Source organism: Doryrhamphus excisus, linkage group LG10 (genome assembly GCF_037039965.1).
Source record: "Doryrhamphus excisus strain RoL-2023G ecotype Guam linkage group LG10, RoL_Dexc_Guam_v1.1, whole genome shotgun sequence".
NCBI lineage: Eukaryota > Metazoa > Chordata > Actinopteri > Syngnathiformes > Syngnathidae > Doryrhamphus > Doryrhamphus excisus.
In genome coordinates this window covers 16,122,417-16,139,471 of record NC_136366.1, presented here as the reverse complement: position 1 = coordinate 16,139,471, position 17,055 = coordinate 16,122,417, and the positions used below count along the sequence as shown (strand labels likewise).

The following is a 17,055-nucleotide window of genomic DNA, read 5'->3' as shown; positions in this document are numbered from 1 at the left end:
CGAGCTAGTGTAGCTTGGAATCATTTCATGAAACGCTCAGCTCCTCACCGCGCTTCTCAGTTATGCACTCAAACCAGTTCAGAATTGCACAAATCCAATACTGTCCCTCCGTCAGTACCTTCGATATGTACAGTATAAGGTGCCATGTACACTGAGTACTAACTTTAATGGTTTAAAGAGGACCTTTATTATGCGTTATTGTGTGTAGCTGCTCTATAGGAGTCCACAACTCAATACAAATAGGGTCGAAAACTGAGCGTCATAGGTCATGTTAGTTCTATGCCCTATAATTCTATGTACTATAGGGCGGCACGGCGGTCTAGTGGTTAGCGCGCAGACCTCACAGCTAGGAGACCAGGGTTTGATTCCACCCTCGGCCATCTCTGTGTGGAGTTTGCATATTCTCCCGGGTTTTCTCCGGGTACTCCGGTTTCCTCCCACATTCCAAAAACATGCAAATTGTCCATAGGTATGAATGTGAGTGTGAATGGTTGTTTGTCTATATGTGCCCTGTGATTGGCTGGCGACCAGTCCAGGGTGTACCCCGCCTCTCGCCCGAAGACAGCTGTGATAGGCCCCAGCACCCCCCGCGACCCTTGTGAGGAAAAAGCGGTAGAAAAATGAATGAATATGTACGTTGTACACTGCGTACTTTGTTCCCAAGGGCGCGGATTCCAAGTTGATTAATCGAACACTTTGTCGTAACATTACCTTTGCCAAAGGTAACATAAGTCACTGTGTTACTACACTTTTGTATTCTCGAACTCTCATATTTCCTATCGATGTGGCCCTAATACTCGTTAGTCCCGCACTCAAAATGCTAGCATAAGTGTGGAAATTGAGACACAGCCAAATTTCATGTAAAAAAAAAAAAACCCAAACATTTATTTGAAATCCTCTATCATAGCCCAAAACCCCCCAAACTACATTTCAAAAAACTACCACGATTGTCTCATTATTAACTTGAGAGAACATTTTCTTGGATGGTTGCAAGTAGATAAGAAAATATACAGTTATACGTTATATATGGTACACATCTGGTACCTGAAATAACTAAAAAAAAAAACAACATTTATTCAAGATTTTCAAATATACTCTGAATATATTTGCCCTTGTTAGTGATTCATTTTTAAAAGATTATAAGACAAATAAAAGAAATTCTGGGGTTCGGTTATCTAATGAAACATTTGTTCTTATTATGACTAAGGCACTTTAATTTGTGCTGCTTTCCAGAATGCGCACACACACACACACACACATTCCTAAAACAAAGTAGAGGTACACACACAGACAAAAAAAAACATCATATGACAAAACTACATCGCCGAACCGACAAATAAAAAAAAAAAACTGCTTTGATTCCCTCAATTTGATGTTCATACAAAATACATATTTACCTTTTTGTCTAAAAAAAAAACCCTAAACAAGCACAAAGAGGAGACAGGTAACATGATTTCTAGGAGAAAAGAAGCCCGCAAAGATCACCAGGTTATCTTCTTTTACAAAAAATGCTTGACTCCTCACTATAAATGACACGAGAAGAAGATGAAAAAGTACTACATACATACACGGACTGGCATTGAATACAGTACATGTGTAGTTAGAATAGGTTGTGTGGATCAGTGTGTAATAACGAAGGTTTACTTGTACTACAACTCGGTGTCCTTGTATTTCTGGGGGTTGTAGTATCCTCTCTTGTTGCTGTCAGCCAACTGTCTGCGGTACTCTGCCTCGTCTTCTTCATGCCCTCTGCTCTCAGGGTACGGCTGCCTGGATGGAGTCTGTGGTTCAGGGTTGGAGCTGGAACTGGAATACACACACAAACACACACACACACAAATACACACACATACACAGTGAATAAAAGTAAGGGCTGATAAATGGACAACGGACCCCACACGCTCACCCTATTGGCTGAGGACGGTTGAGATTGGGTTTGGGCAATTTAATCGGGATGGCATAGATGTCCGGATGCTTCTGGGCGATTTCCAACTGTGGAGCGAAAGCAACAAGACCCAGATATGTCACAACGACTTTAAAGAGGGGAAACAAACACCCCAAGACATTTTCCTTCTGCATGGACTCATAGGATGTGCTTCAGCTGCAACACTTCCACTTTGCATTTTAAGTGCATAAGTGTGCAACATAAGTATGCACTTATATTGCACCTAAAACGCCCCAAATTGAAAATGTGCAGCCATATGGAAGCTTACCACCCTCAATCACCCACATCTTCGATAAGGACAGGGACGCCAATAACTTAAGATACTAACAACATTCCAAAATAAAATTTCCACTGCATTTCAGCCCCGTCACAAATAGTGATTGACTTTGTCAAGCTTTAAAGAAAAGGAGGTGGAGCTTGAAATCTTTGTTTTTCCTCTGTTAAACATTGGTAAGGATATTGGTGCTGGTTGGATGACACCTAAACCAATCATTCATCACATTAAGAACTTCAAGGAGAGGGGTTCTTTTTGTAGGCATCAACGGCGTCCTAGAAAGTGTGTGGCCTATCTTTGAAAGATGGTTTAGCTGCAGGATCGAGGTGAAAAGCTTTGGAAAATGGCCTGCGTTAAAAAGGGCAACTTCTATCCAGGGACCGACTTCTGATTGTTTGGGGTATCCAGAGGAGAAAAGCGCTAGCATCGGTCCCGTGTCATTCCAACAGTAAAGCATCCTGAAATCAGTCATGTGTGGGGTTTATCATTCACAAAAACTGAAGCAGTATTTCCCCATAGGAAATAATATCCATCCAGGAAGTACTTACTCGAGCACTTTCTGCCTCCTGCAGTTCAAGGATCCTCTGAGCTCGTGCCAGGTGGTCCATCTTCTCGAAGGCTTTAATCTTTTTAAAGACATAACAAGATTCACGTGAATCCTTTTTTTCCACTCAGCCAGGACGTCCATGTTACGTATTGACATGGAATCTTTTCGATTGGAGTGAATGGAATGAAAAGACCAACGCATGAAAGTCATGTTTTTCTTGTTGAAGCCACAGCTGAAGACACACGTTCAATTACCTGCTCCCTTGATTGCTGTCACATTAGAAGCCGTGGAAATGATAAGAGAAGACAGTGGAATAAAGATGCAGCAAGTAGCACCAAGTAGATTGAACGAGTCGGTAAGATGTGAAGAACATGCAAACACTGTGAGATTAAAAACAACCTTGCCCAGGAAGGATTTGTTAGCAGGGTCATCCTCCTCCTTCTCCGGGCTCTGATCTTCGGATGTTTGGCTGAGGCGGGCGATGGTGGGCTTCAGTGCCACCGGAGGGGGAGGCGGCGGTTTGGTAACGCCCGCTGCATCGCTGCTGATGGTGCTGCTGGAGTGCGAGTCGTAGCTGCGTGATGTGTCGGTCAGGGTCTGAGCGCGTACCTGTCAGAGGAAGAGGAACACATGAGCTGAAGCTGAAACATCTACAGTCCTTTCTCATTACTTTCTAATTCCTGCTTCATATTTATATAGTGTTTGTATTAAAAGTTAACACAAACACTTGTGGAGAGGCACCCTCACCTTAGGAGGTTCAGGGACAAAAGCAGGGGGAGGACTGGGCTCTCTGTTCAGCGCCTCTCTGCTGCCTGACCTTCTCATACGAGCCCGGGGTTCAGGATGGGGCTTCTACACAAAAACCAACACCACACACACGCACAATACAGGAGGGTTGGCAGGGTTGGGTTGTAATATCCTGAAGGGCTTCCCCACCACACACCTCGTCAGGTAGCACGGGCTCTGATGAACGACTGATGGCCGACACAGGCTGGGGCTCGTCCAGTGGCTCGTCCAGCTCGTTGTCTGTGTAAGCCCCGCCCTCATCGGCTGTGTCGTCGTAGTCGCTGGTCAGCCGGCTGTCCATGCTCAGGTAGTCTGCGCTCATCGTCGACAGGTATGACATGCGGTCATCATGGAGATCGACATCCTCCTCCGAACCATCCAACTGTGACGGGAAGCGACAAGACATGAAAACGATGGGACGATTCTGCATATGGGGCAAAATAGAGTGTGTCTTTTGGGAATATACGGATCCACCCACCTTGCCCTCACACACCCACACGGCTCTGTCCTGCTGCTCTCGAATGGAATCTTTCACGCTACCGTACCAAGCGTCATTGGCCGAGTTGAGGTCAATAGTGTCTGAATTCCCATGGAAAAAAGAAGAAAAAAAAAACAGGCTAGTCTGGTAATATGCATGTATTGGTAATACGTGGGTTAGCACAGCTAGGAGACCCGAGTTCGATTCCACCCTCAGCCATCTCTGTGTGGAGTTTGCATGTTCTCCCCGTGCATGCGTGGGTTTTCTCCGGGTACTCCGACTCCAAATTGTCCATAGGTATGAATGTGAGTGTGAATGGTTGTTTGTCTATATGTGCCCTGTGATTGGCTGGCGACCAGTCTCGCCCGAAGACAGCTGGGATGGCCCCAGCACCCCAAATGGCTCTTTGATACATTTCTACACATTGGAATGCACCTGTTAAACAGGTTTAAACTGTTTTTTTTATTGAATCCATATACTGTATGTCAGTGTTTTTCAACCTTTTTTGAGCCACGGCACGTTTTTTACGTTGGAAAAATTTTGTGGCACACCAATAACCAACATTATTTGCTTCTTTCAACTTTTTTTATATTTTTTATTACGGACTCGCCACAGCAGATCCTTTTGATCCGCATACTAATTTAACCAACAATGTTACAAAATGTCACCACTACCTCTCACGTGCATCACTAAGTCTATTAGAGGAACGAGGTGATCAGCTACGTGTTGCCACACAGACGAATATTACATTGCTCTGCCAGTCTTTACACCAATGACATAATATTTGCAGAAAATTATTAATACATGTTAATTAAAAAAAGTGATATTGAATAATTCCTCACGGCACACCTGACGATTTCTCACGGCAAATTTGTGTGCCGCGGCACAGTTGTTGAAAATCACTGCTGTATGTGACCTATTTCAGCTTCTATAGCTTTAGTTTAGTTAGCTTTAGTTTTTAAACATTGCTTGGAGTCCAGAAAAAAAACAGCACTATTACAAGCAGATAGCCTTAAATACATTTAGCTACTGCAACTGCATCAACTGAATGAGGAAATACTTCCGGGATAGAAACCTACCAGTGAAAAGGTGTGAGCAGGTCTTCCTCAACTTGACTGCCTGCTCGTAAAGTTTGCGTGCACTGCGGTTGGATCCAGGCAGGAGGCGGTTCCTCATCGCCTTGACTCCCTGCTTGCTGTCAGGGTTGAGGAAAATGACGATGGGATACCACTGGGTGTAATTCAGGGTGTCAACAGCTTTAGGCGTCACATCCAACAGTGCGTGACTTTCCTGAGAAATGGAAAAAAAAAACCATGTTCAAATTGAATATACTTTGCTGCATCAATGTTGGTGTAAGCTATTTTTTTATGAATCAAAACTGCAATGTTAGTCCCAGCCCTATTGATCAGCATCATCAAACTGTATTGATAGAATACCATACCTGTTCAATGATTTGTCGGATTGTGTTCAATCGCACCACTCCGGATGATTTCTCGCTTCCAGCATCCTTTGGCTCAGTTTCTTTTAAGAGGAAAATAAATAAAGTTGTACTGTTTTTCCATCATAGAGACAATCACCACCGTTTCGACACTTACTCGCAACAGTAAACTCATTCGGCATGTCGTTGGCCAGTTTCTCATTGACAGCATCAGAAATGGGCCCAAAGATCACCACAGGTCTCTTGAAACCAGCTGGAAATCATACAAAGCAAACTGTCAGTGACATTCAAAGACTGGAACATTCAATAATTGGGCCACCTTCACGCAGGACCACTCTCTCATAGGCTGGGAATCGCGTGGCAACTGGGGTTGCACTCAGATCCTCTCGACTCTTGCGAAGATCTTTTTTCTTCGCTGCTCTTTGTCCTCGCAACCTCCAGAAGTCTCCTCTGTCGTTGCCCGATGCAGCTCGTGCAGCATTCTGGACGTTGGCCATTTGCTCTGCTCTGTGATGCAAAACCAAAGTGGATACGACAGTTGTATTTTCATCTTTCCACCTGGCATGTGAGCAAATTGGGCTTCAGCCTCATTTGAGGCCAGCTGCTCCATATTTCCGTCAAGATTAAGACTGAACCGACCTGCTCTTATTGGGAATGATGCCTTTCTCCAGCAGCTGGTTTTCTTTGTTTGTACGCACTGCCAACCAGTTGCCCAGCTTGCCGTCATATAGCGTGTCTGTAACTTTAAAAATCTCTCCTCTGGCGAAAGGAAGACTCTGAGGGGCTTCTTTTTCATACTCAAAGTGGGTCCTGATGAAGAAAGAGTCACCTCTACCAGAGGCCAAAATATCTTTGTAAACTGAAAAACAAAGAAATGTAAAAGTCTAATCAGTCTTTTTAATGCATCCATATGCACAGGCATGCAAAAAAAAACATGGTGAGGAGGCTGGAAATACACACTCAATGTGTGAAGGTAACCCCCCTGACACCAATAAACAAAAATAGCTATTCCAAAGCTTTGCTTTTGGTCTACCACAAGCTTTGCTTCCCGGCCCTGCACTATCCTCGATCTATTTCAATATTTCAATTACCGTTTTTAACATTATTAGCACCCTCTAGACATGAAATAACACCCCATAGTCAACTTTACACTCCTATTACCCAATATAGCCGACATAATAACAGAACACAAGACACATGTTAGCATTGCGACAGTTCCTTCTTCTTCTTTTTTAAAAATGTCCTATTCTAGACAGTACTTCATGTGGTGGCGGCTGGTCACAACTAGTGACCAGTGTACTAAATACCATCGCAACATTTTTTAATTGTATGCTTGAAAATGTCCAAACACACACAATATCTTATTGGAAAAGAAGCATCTAATACTAATATGTATCAAAATGATGTGACTCAGGCGGATCAAATGGCCAAGAAAACTATTTACAGTGACAGATGAGCACAAACTCTGGCCAACTAATGAAAACACCATTGAGCAAGTCCAGGCGTTCATCACACGAAGCAAAAAACAAAACAAACAAAAAAAAACAAAACGGGGCTGTATAAATGGAAGCAGGCTTCAGCTTGCATAGCTGTTCTCCGCTTGGTCCTAGTGCTCAACACATCTTTAAGATAGCATAACATTGTTTTTGGATGGTAAAAATTACAAGAGAAAAAAACTGTCTCCTCCCCCCACAATTACATTTGTGATAACTTGAGATTTATACCTTCAGGTTTGCTCTGAGCAAGTATGGTCACATCTTCACCCTTTGGAATCTCCAGGAGGTAAAGGACTGCATCCTCACGGACCATACCCCTAAAGTCCATGTTGTTCACCTGAGATGACAAAATGTAACAGTGTGGAGAATATGCCTAAATATTTGGACTATAGATCAATAACAATAAGAGTTCAATTTCATCCTCGGCCATCTCTGTGTGGAGTTTGCATGTTCTCCCCGTGCATGCGTGGGTTTTCTCCGGGTACTCCGGTTTCCTCCCACATTCCAAAAACATGCTAGGTTAATTGGTGACTCCAAATTGTCCATAGGTATGAATGTGAGTGTGAATGGTTGTTTGTCTATATGTGCCCTGTGATTGGCTGGCGACCAGTCCAGGGTATAACCCGCCTCTCGCCCGAAGATAGCTGGGATAGGCTCCAGCACCCCCGCAACCTTCGTGAGGATAAGCGGTAGAAAATGAATGAATGAATGAGTTATAGTTGTAATAGAAATATTTGTCAGAAATGCCTGAAATATTTCAGTATTGAACAAAGCAAAATTTGTTCTCAATCAGAAATCACTCCACACTCTTTATTGCTCTCTGGTTCTACCATATCTTACTTATTGTGTGGAAATATGGGCTAATAACTATAAAAGCAATCTTCACTCGCTAAATGTACTGCAAAAAAGGTCAGTAAGGATAATTCATAATGCCGCCTACAGAGAACATACTAACTCCTTATTTCTAAAATCACAAATACTTCAACTTGCTGATATAGTTCATCTTCAAACAGCTAAAATAATGCATAAGGCTAAAAACAACCAATTAGCTAAAAATGTCATCCAATACTTCTCTACAAGAGAGGAGAAATATGATCTCAGGGAAGAAGTACATTTGAAACACTTCTATGCTAGGACTACGTTAAAAAGCCATAGCATTTCAGTATGTGGAATCAAACTATGGAATGGATTGAGTAAGGACCTCAAACAATGCACAACGATGAGCCAATTCAAGAAACAATACAAGCAGTTGATGTTTGCTAAATACAAGGATGAAGAGTCTTGAACCAGTCATGATGTGCTATATATATCACTATATTGACACTTACTATGGTACACATTATGTCATTGGATGCTCATATCACCTCGTACTGAAGTACGAGGTGGATTATTAAAAAAAACAAAAAAAAAACAAAAAAAACCTTAAACCGTATTATGGAAAGCAGGAAGTGAACAAATGTAACAGTTACTGATTGCAAAAGTACCAAATGGAGGGGTAGGATTGAATAAGCTTTGCTTCTTCCTACTCCTTTTGGACATGTGGAACTGTGAACTGATTATGGGATGCACTCAATTGTAATCTGATGCATGAAATAAAACCATTACCATATAAAATATATATAAAAAAAAACTCACCTTTACAATTTGATCTCCTGTGTGGAGACCTTCCTGTTCAGCTGCACTATCTTCCTGAACCCCAGCAATGAAGATGCCAACATCATTTCCTCCTGCAAGCCTCATCCCAACACTGTCACCTTTCTGAAAACGCACCATCACCGTGTTCGGCCTATAAGAAGCAAACAAGACCCTGTTTGTAAAGTAGAACACTGCCAAAACTAAATAGGATTCTTATACATGACAATATCTGATATACTGACCCGTACACATCCAGGTCCTCTATGCTTGGCTTTAGTGGCACCTTTGGAAGAGTGTGAACTTTCGGGGCGACGGCTATTGCTTGCAGTGCGGAAAAAGAACAGAAACAAGTAAATATTTTGCTTTACATTAAAGTATATTTCACATGAGATGGAGAAACAGATTTACTTGGTGGTGTTTGTGGCCGTGGCTCCTCCCTTTCAGGAGGCAGTGGGGGTCCATCTTCCACAGCTTTGTCATGACCTCGGAAGGGGGTCGGCATGGCGCCCATTTTAGCCAGCCTGTTTGGTGGGTCCTCTCTACTAACAAAAGAAATTAAATTGATTCATGTCTACAGGTGAAAGACAATTTTAATCGACATTATAGCAATTGGGCTGATGGTCTCAGAGCTTAGTTAAACATAAACATAATCCTGCATTATCCTGATTTCTACTGCATTACACACACTAATACATATTCAGACATTGCAATGATGGCTCACTGATGGATCACTATCAGACATTGAACAGACATTTTGAATGAGTAAAACATTTCCCAAAGCTGAGTGTTTTTTTTTTTGTACACTTCATAAAGGATTTGACAACTGCATACCTGGGCTTCTCTCTGAGCCTCTCATTGGAGGAATGAGAGGAAAGGTCTGAATGATGGCCCCGTCTGTCATCTTGTGGGGAGTAGGAGCGGTAGGACTCAATCTCAGATATATCTGCAACAGCACAGGTTAAAAAGAAGTTATTGTGGTGTCATCGTTTACCCTTAAATACACCGATGCATGTGTAAATAGACAACTTATGGTCCACAGTTTCAGGTCATACAAAGTCCAGTAGTTCCACTAATTACATGCATTATCAAAGCTTGATTGCATACAAATTTTATAGAAAAATACAGCGCTTATTGATTTTTTTAAGCAAAAGAACCACACGACTGGTATGGTGTGAAACCTAACATGATGAAATTCTGTCATATCCAATAGCTGGATTATGGTGGTGGATTAGTTCACCCTGCCAAAGGCGGGTGAGAACCTTCTCTCTCTCTCACACATACACATACACACACACACACACACCCAAAAAGAGACAAAGTGGGTCACAGGGCCTCTGGCTATTCCACCCTCCCTGCAGATGTTTGGTGAGCAAAACATCCATTCACACCACTTATCTAGATTGGAACGGACCAATCACAGTACAACATTTGGTCATGTGACATTAAAACTAGGTATAAAAGAGAATTCTCATGAAGGTAGAGAGGAAATTATTTGTAGTCTCCCCTTAGCTCATAATGTTTTGCTTTTTTTTTTTTGCTTGGTGAAAACTCTGATGGTAAAGAACACTATAAACTGATGTGGAAGTACAGTTTTTATTCAGTGATGGGAAAACAGATTTGATGGAGAAATACAGTACAATAGCAATAGTTCCATACTTGATTGTGGCATAAGTGTTGAGGTTTATACATGAGGAGGATAACCACACATTTGCCTTTACACTGGATAGGACCTGCTGCTTTTCAGTTTCAAATATCTCTCACCATCAAGCTCTGAGTCGCTGTCGACCATCGGGGGGACTCGGATCAGCACTTGCTGTCTGTCTCTCTGAACCACCAGCTGCAGCTTCCCACGCGACTTCTCAATGAGCTTCCCTGCGTCGCTCAGGGACAAATTTTCAGTCACCGTACCGTTGATCTGACAGGAAGGAGGACATACATGGTTATTACATCATTAAGGAGCAATGGACATGTATTCATTGGGGTTCTTTATTATGGGCTGTAGAAAGGTTGAATAAGAATTGTATTTTTTATATGCAGTGGAACCTGCTCAAGTCTATGCCCCACTCCTTGGCTGCCTCATGTCGACAGAAGCGGTTGTCAACATAAGCGATTTTCGACATACCCGTCATTTAAGTAGACCATCGCCAGACATAAGGAGAATGGCAGTCTGGAATGGTCTCTTTGTATCGTACTGCCAATTTAGACATTTTAGATGCAGGGCAATATGATCCGGATATATTGGATTTGTACACCTAATGCGGCGCATTTCACTGTCAGAAAAGGAAACTTTGAAATTACAATAAACAGTATCTTTAATGTCGTTAACATTATTCATCAAGCATGGCATTTTCTTTGTAGCTTCATGTAATACGGACAATATTTGGTACAGTGACATTTAGGGGTGTCACAAGAGACGATACACGAGACTGGGTCTACGAGAATGTATATTGCAATATACTAAGTGAATTTTGACTATATTACCTTGCATGAGGCTACTCTCCTCTGTACTGTATATATATCCTACCGGCCTCACCTCCACCCATCTAGACAAAGAGACTGTATGACTGACAAAAGGGTTCACTCTATTCATGCCATTGTTCTATGGATAAAACACAGCATGGTGCTGAAACCAGTGCACAGAGTGAACTCTGTTCCTGCCTGTTTGGAGGCAGGAGACAACGAAAACAGACATGGAAAATGAAAATTATCCAGCTCATTTTCATTTATTGTTGCATGGCGGACCAGTGGTTAGCGCGCAGGCCTCACAGCTAGGAGACCCAAATTCAATTCCACCCTCATGCCATTTCTGTGTGGCGTTTGCATGTTATCCCTGTGCATGCGTGGGTTTTCTCCGGGTACTCCAAAAACATGCGAGGTAAATTGGCGACTCCAAATTGTCCATAGGTATGAATGTGAGTGTGAATGGTTGTTTATATGTGCCCTGTGATTGGCTGGCGACCAGTCCAGGGTGAACCCCGCCTCTCGCCCGAAGACAGCTGGGATAGGCTCCCGCGACCCTTGTGAGGATAAGCGGTAGAAAATCAATGAGTGAATTATCGTGCCTGGACTAGTGCCCACAAAACGTTTTTTTTCTGAATTAGACTTGCCAGATCTTGTGACACCCCTAATGACATTTGATTAAAACAGTAAAGCAGTAAAACAAGTAAATTAATAGTAAAAAACCTTGAGGATGATGTCTCCTTCCTGTAGGTTTCCGTCTCTGCTGGCAAGTCCTGTGCTGGTCATCTCTTTGATAAAAAGCTGACTGCCCAGACGAAGGCCATACTCTGGAACATAAACAACAAACATGTGATTTTCATAGACTAGAGGCCTTTCAACATTACCATGTATATCAAGTGTGAATTAAAATATAGTATTATTCAATTTCTCTGAGTTCTTCGCTGGATGTGTTGCGTCTACCATGGTTGATTTACTATCTCACCTTCGTTTGGTCGGTTCTTGAGCAGCAGCACATTCAGAGGTTTCTCCAGTGGCTCCAGTTCTCTGGCGTGGCGTGGCATGGGGATGGGCATCGCGGCAGGTGAAGGCGAGCGATCCAAGCGGTCCCTGCTACCACCCCGCTTCAACGGCTCGTCATATTTTCTTGTGTCGCTCGTGACTCGATCTCGTCCTCGCTCGACGCTGTGGTCACGTCCACGGCTACGTCCCGGGCTATGACTGTCCCGTCTGTAGCCCAGGTCGGGGCTGTTGGTGCGGTCGAGCATGCGCTCACTACGATAACGTCTGTCCGGACTGTAGTCACGGTTGAGGGCTCGTTCGCTGCGGTATCGCCGATCAGGACTGTGATCTCGGTCTAACATGCGTTCGCTACGGTATCGTCTGTCTGGGCTGTAGTCACGGCTGAGTGTATGCTCACTTCTGTGATGGCGATCAGGGCTACGTTCTCGGTCCAACGTACGACCTCTGCTACCATCTCTCCGGTACTGCTGGTCTGGACTCAAGTCTCTCTCCGTACTCCTGCCCCGGTCGTGTCGGTCATAGTCTCTGTCGTATTCGCGCTCACGTGTTTGGTAGCCAGAATCCATGTAGCCTCCTCTTTCCCTCTCCAGGCTATGGTCCTGCCTGCCACTGTAAACACTGCGGCGGTCCTGGTCGTAGTTGTAATCGTCAGTGTAGTCGTTGTTAAAGACCCTATCGTCAGGTGATCCGGGACGATTCATAACATTCACAGGAACCTTCCTTGGCCGCTTGACTGTCTGTTCGTTAACAGAAGATTTCACACCAAACATACAAGTCAAAATTTTAGTGGTGTATCCAAATCCTTGTGTCCACCGTGAGACATTTTAACTTACAATTTTCGCCACTTTGCCACACTTTCTGAGGGTTTGGACGGCAAAGGAGTGAATGACCCCCTCCATGGGGATGGCATTCACTTGCACCACTCTGTCATTCTCGCTAAACAAAGAGAAATGAGACAAAGATGTATAAATACTGTACATAGTAGTGGTGAAAAAAGTACATTCATTTTTTTCTAGTCAGACAAGGCAGGTTGTGTTCTGTCAGTCACTAACATATTCAGCGACTTATTTTATCATAATAGATGCCGCAGGACATCACTGCTTGTTATTGATCCGAAAAACCGTTTCCCCCCTCCCCTTATTCAATACAGCGGTTAGCTGTAGACTGACGTGCTGCAGACCCCAGATGGACTACTGTAAGTAGGATGATATAACCAGTTGGGGGAACTTGTCTGGTCAATATTTGTTGCCAGAATACCGTATATTCCGAACCAGATGTCAATGTGTCAATAAATCCAAGTATAAATTCATTCATTCATTCATTTTCTACCGCTTATCCTCACGAGGATCGCGGGGGTTGCTGGAGCCTATCCCAGCTGTCTTCGGGCGGGAGGCGGGGTACACCCTGGACTGGTCGCCAGCCAATCACAGGGCACATATAAACATTTATACTCTTTTTTTATTTACGACATATTGCACAACTGCAGGGTCTTGAGACACATGCTAACTCGCAAACTAGAGAGCTAGCGACCTCAACGCCTTCAAGTTATTTCCTTTAAACTTAAATAGCGAAAAACTTACCACTTCCACACGGATAGGGAGGATAACTATTAACAGTTATTTAACCTTTAACATGAACATTAATCAAACATAATAATTTTTTCTGGGTACATGATACCATACAGCATCCATATCAAACTTGTGCGGGCCGCACTAACATTAAACTTTCATATCAAGGCGGGGGCCTCAAACTAGTGTCCGGCGGGCCACATTTGGCCTGCGGGCCGCATGTTTGAGACCCCTGATATAGACAAACAATCATTCACACTCACATTCATACCTATGGACAATTTGGAGTCACCAATTAACCTAGCATGTTTTTGGAATGTGGGAGGAAACCGGAGTCCAACTATAAATTCAAATGTTGAATTTTTTCCCCACAGTAAACATCTCTCCATACGCTGCATGGTAATAATTTATAAATATGTGAAAATACAGGTAAAACAGCACGTGTACAACTGCTAACATTTTGCACCGTGTTCGGTGGTCCTTGAACGCACCGTAGTTTTGTGCCGTGATTGATACTTAAAAATGCACAGAATTATGGTTTTATGGAGGTATCAATTTTTTTTTTGCCATAATCCCCTGTGAAAAGCAAGCATCTACTATACAGTGTAACATTTTCAATAGGAATGAAGGAGCAAAATATGCACAATAACAAGCCATCAGCTGGTCCTCCTTGTAGGACGTCAGACACGACAATGGATGTCTCGCCGCTCTCTTCATTTGGGTTGTCTCGCCCTCCTGACACGGCGATTCCAAAGCCCATCTTTGGATCCTGACAAACAGCAAAATAAAACATGAAGATAATTTTGAGGTTGGATCCATTCTGTTTTCCCTATGTGTGCGAGAGAGAAAACAGTCCTGTAATCTCTCACGGCATTATCTTGGCTGTATGTCATTGTGATGGCGATTAAAAGGGATTTTTGCCTCTGTAATGACATTCGTGAGCGGTGCAGTCATATATGACTGTACCACAGTTCAAAGCTGTTGTGTTCATCGTCTGAAACATTGTGTGTCATGCGTCGGTGATTAACAACTCTGCAAATTCCTGACTTTGGTATGCTTTCAAATGCCAAGGAGTGAAACATTTCCATAAAGGTATGGATCGCACAGTAGAGAAAAGACCACTGGCTTCTTCAGAAAATGGTTCCGACTTTCAAAATCTACCTGTCACTGTTCCAGTTTGAGCTGATGAGATTAGTTCAGAGATTTGACAAACCCTTCACTTAATCCCTCCCATCTGCACAAAAAACCCAACAGCTTTCTATTCACACACTTCTATCCACCTCGAGCAGATGGTAGTTTCTCTTAGGCAGCAGAAATTTATTTGTTTGACTCCAATCATTGGATTGAACAACTTTGGAAATTCAAGCAACTCTTAAGACCTGAGGAGAACTGAGAGGTTTGAAAATATTTTGACGTTCAAAACAATTGAAAATTCCAAAACACTGTTCCCACTTATTCCCTGAAATGATTTTCCAGGACATTTTCAGCCCCTGAAGGATTTAAGTTATAAACACGTTGCTAAATCTAGTGACAAAGTCAATTGGAAGCAATGCGTTGCAGAATTGCTCTATGCAGAAATGCAAATGTGATTGGCTGGTAGAGTTATGTACGTGGGGTGCATTAATGTTGCCTAAAAGGTAAAGTGACAAAGGACATTCTAATCCCTTTGCATTTGCTTGAGAGAAAGGGAGAAGATAAATAATAATTTTACAGCATAACTTTACCAGGACATGTGTAAACACTTTAAGATGATCAGTTCAAACAACTAAACACAAGTACACATTATTGTAACACCAATTTTCCAATTTCTGAAAAAAGACTCAAACAGTAATCCTAAGATGAAAGCTCATTAGTCAGGATGTTTAGGAACAAGCAAACCACTAAACCTCGTGTGTGTGAAACTCCTGAAACAGCAGTGTCATTGTCCACAGTGAAGCATCACTGGAGGGGGGTGGTGAAAGAAGCTCCTGCTCTGAAACGGGACACCTTCAAGCTTGACTGAAATTTGCAACTAACTGTCAAGCATGGTGGTGGTAGCATCATGCTCTGGGGCTGTTCTGCTGTCAGTGGTACTGGCAGACTGCAAGAAATGGATGGAATAAGGAAGAAAATAAAGACTACCTACAAAAGAGCAAAGAATTGGTGTTCCAACAGGACAATTATCGTCAAACGCATCAATACTGGTATGGATAAAGAACATTCAGCTTCTGGAATAACCTGACAAAGTCTCTGATCTCAATCCTATTCTATTCCCTTACCGTAGGTGAAGCATAATGAGTGTTGGTGAAAGGACCAAATGTACAATAAAAGCAATAGCCGCTAGAGATGTCCAATACTGGTCCCAAGGCATCCAACATAAAAAAAACAAAAACAAACCTCTATACCATATATTTTCAATTCAAAGCACAGTTGTGCTATGGGGGTTCACCGGTATCCCTCATTGTGGCCGATTTCTACACTTGGAAAGGAGGGCTCTGGATGTCTCTAGGGGAACAGCGCTAGTCCAGATATGTAGATGACACAAATGAGAAGCCTTCACTAAGCACATGAACTCAGTGGACAAAAACATAAAGTTTACACGTGAGGATTTCAAAGACAATAAGGACAATAAACCCACACACAATGACAAATGGTGGTTAGCCGAGCTGGTCTTGTTCCGGAAAGAACAAAAGCAAGGTGGATGAGGAAGAAAAGACTAGCAATAACGCTGTGTCAGTCTGTATGACTTGGGTCAAATCGACACAAAAAAAAAAAATCAAACCAACAAGGCACACCAAGGCACAGTCACCTTGGTTTCTCGGGAATCAATGACCATCATTATACGTTAAAAAGCCATAGCATTTCAGTATGTGGAATCAAACTATGGAATGGATTGAGTAAGGACCTCAAACAATGCACAACGATGAGCCAATTCAAGAAACAATACAAGCAGTTGATGTTTGCTAAATACAAGGATGAAGAGTCTTGAACCAGTCATGATGTGCTATATATATCACTATATTGACACTTACTATGGTACACATTATGGCATTGGATGCCCATATCACCTTGTACTTCGGTACGAGGTGCATTATTAAAAAAAAACAAAAAAAACCTTAAACTGTATTATGGAAAGCAGGAAGTGAACAAATGTAACAGTTATTGATTGTAAAAGTACCAGATGGAGGGGTAGGATTTAATCAGCTTTGCTTCTTCCTACTCCTTTTGGACATGTGGAACTGTGAACTGATTATGTGATGCACTCCATTGTAATCTGATGCATGTTCAAATGAAATAAAACCTTTACCATTACATCTGAATGTAATGCCAATGAGGATGAATGATATCACCCAAACAACCATTATTAGCTGGCAGAGGCCCCACTCCGTTGAATCGTCACGATTGATAAATACATCCTTAACTACTCTC

General features: G+C 42.6%; 1 protein-coding gene across 14 annotated transcripts in view; it reads right to left on the bottom strand.

Annotated features, from left to right (window-relative positions):
• Positions 1–1,408: 1,408 nt before the first annotated feature.
• Positions 1,409–17,055, bottom strand: part of tjp2a (tight junction protein 2a (zona occludens 2)) — a 35,293-nt gene continuing 19,646 nt past the window's right edge. For 6 of the 14 annotated variants that reach the window (XM_078794216.1, XM_058062326.2, XM_058062244.2 and 3 more), the window contains 23 exons: positions 14,292–14,416; positions 12,913–13,015; positions 12,042–12,816; positions 11,783–11,886; positions 10,361–10,514; positions 9,431–9,542; positions 9,008–9,141; positions 8,842–8,920; positions 8,600–8,750; positions 7,193–7,301; positions 6,108–6,327; positions 5,788–5,975; positions 5,626–5,721; positions 5,472–5,551; positions 5,110–5,320; positions 4,031–4,131; positions 3,710–3,934; positions 3,514–3,618; positions 3,166–3,375; positions 3,021–3,035; positions 2,768–2,845; positions 1,907–1,992; positions 1,409–1,806 (listed from right to left, as the gene is read on the bottom strand). In XM_078794216.1, coding sequence (XP_078650342.1) covers positions 1,650–1,806; positions 1,907–1,992; positions 2,768–2,845; positions 3,021–3,035; positions 3,166–3,375; positions 3,514–3,618; positions 3,710–3,934; positions 4,031–4,131; positions 5,110–5,320; positions 5,472–5,551; positions 5,626–5,721; positions 5,788–5,975; positions 6,108–6,327; positions 7,193–7,301; positions 8,600–8,750; positions 8,842–8,920; positions 9,008–9,141; positions 9,431–9,542; positions 10,361–10,514; positions 11,783–11,886; positions 12,042–12,816; positions 12,913–13,015; positions 14,292–14,416 — 3,618 coding nt within the window. In that variant the 3' untranslated portion in view covers positions 1,409–1,649. The remainder of the gene's footprint in view (positions 1,807–1,906; positions 1,993–2,767; positions 2,846–3,020; positions 3,036–3,165; positions 3,376–3,513; positions 3,619–3,709; positions 3,935–4,030; positions 4,132–5,109; positions 5,321–5,471; positions 5,552–5,625; positions 5,722–5,787; positions 5,976–6,107; positions 6,328–7,192; positions 7,302–8,599; positions 8,751–8,841; positions 8,921–9,007; positions 9,142–9,430; positions 9,543–10,360; positions 10,515–11,782; positions 11,887–12,041; positions 12,817–12,912; positions 13,016–14,291; positions 14,417–17,055) is intronic. The other 8 variants (XM_078794217.1, XM_058062253.2, XM_058062271.2 and 5 more) reach the window with 6 other exon arrangements.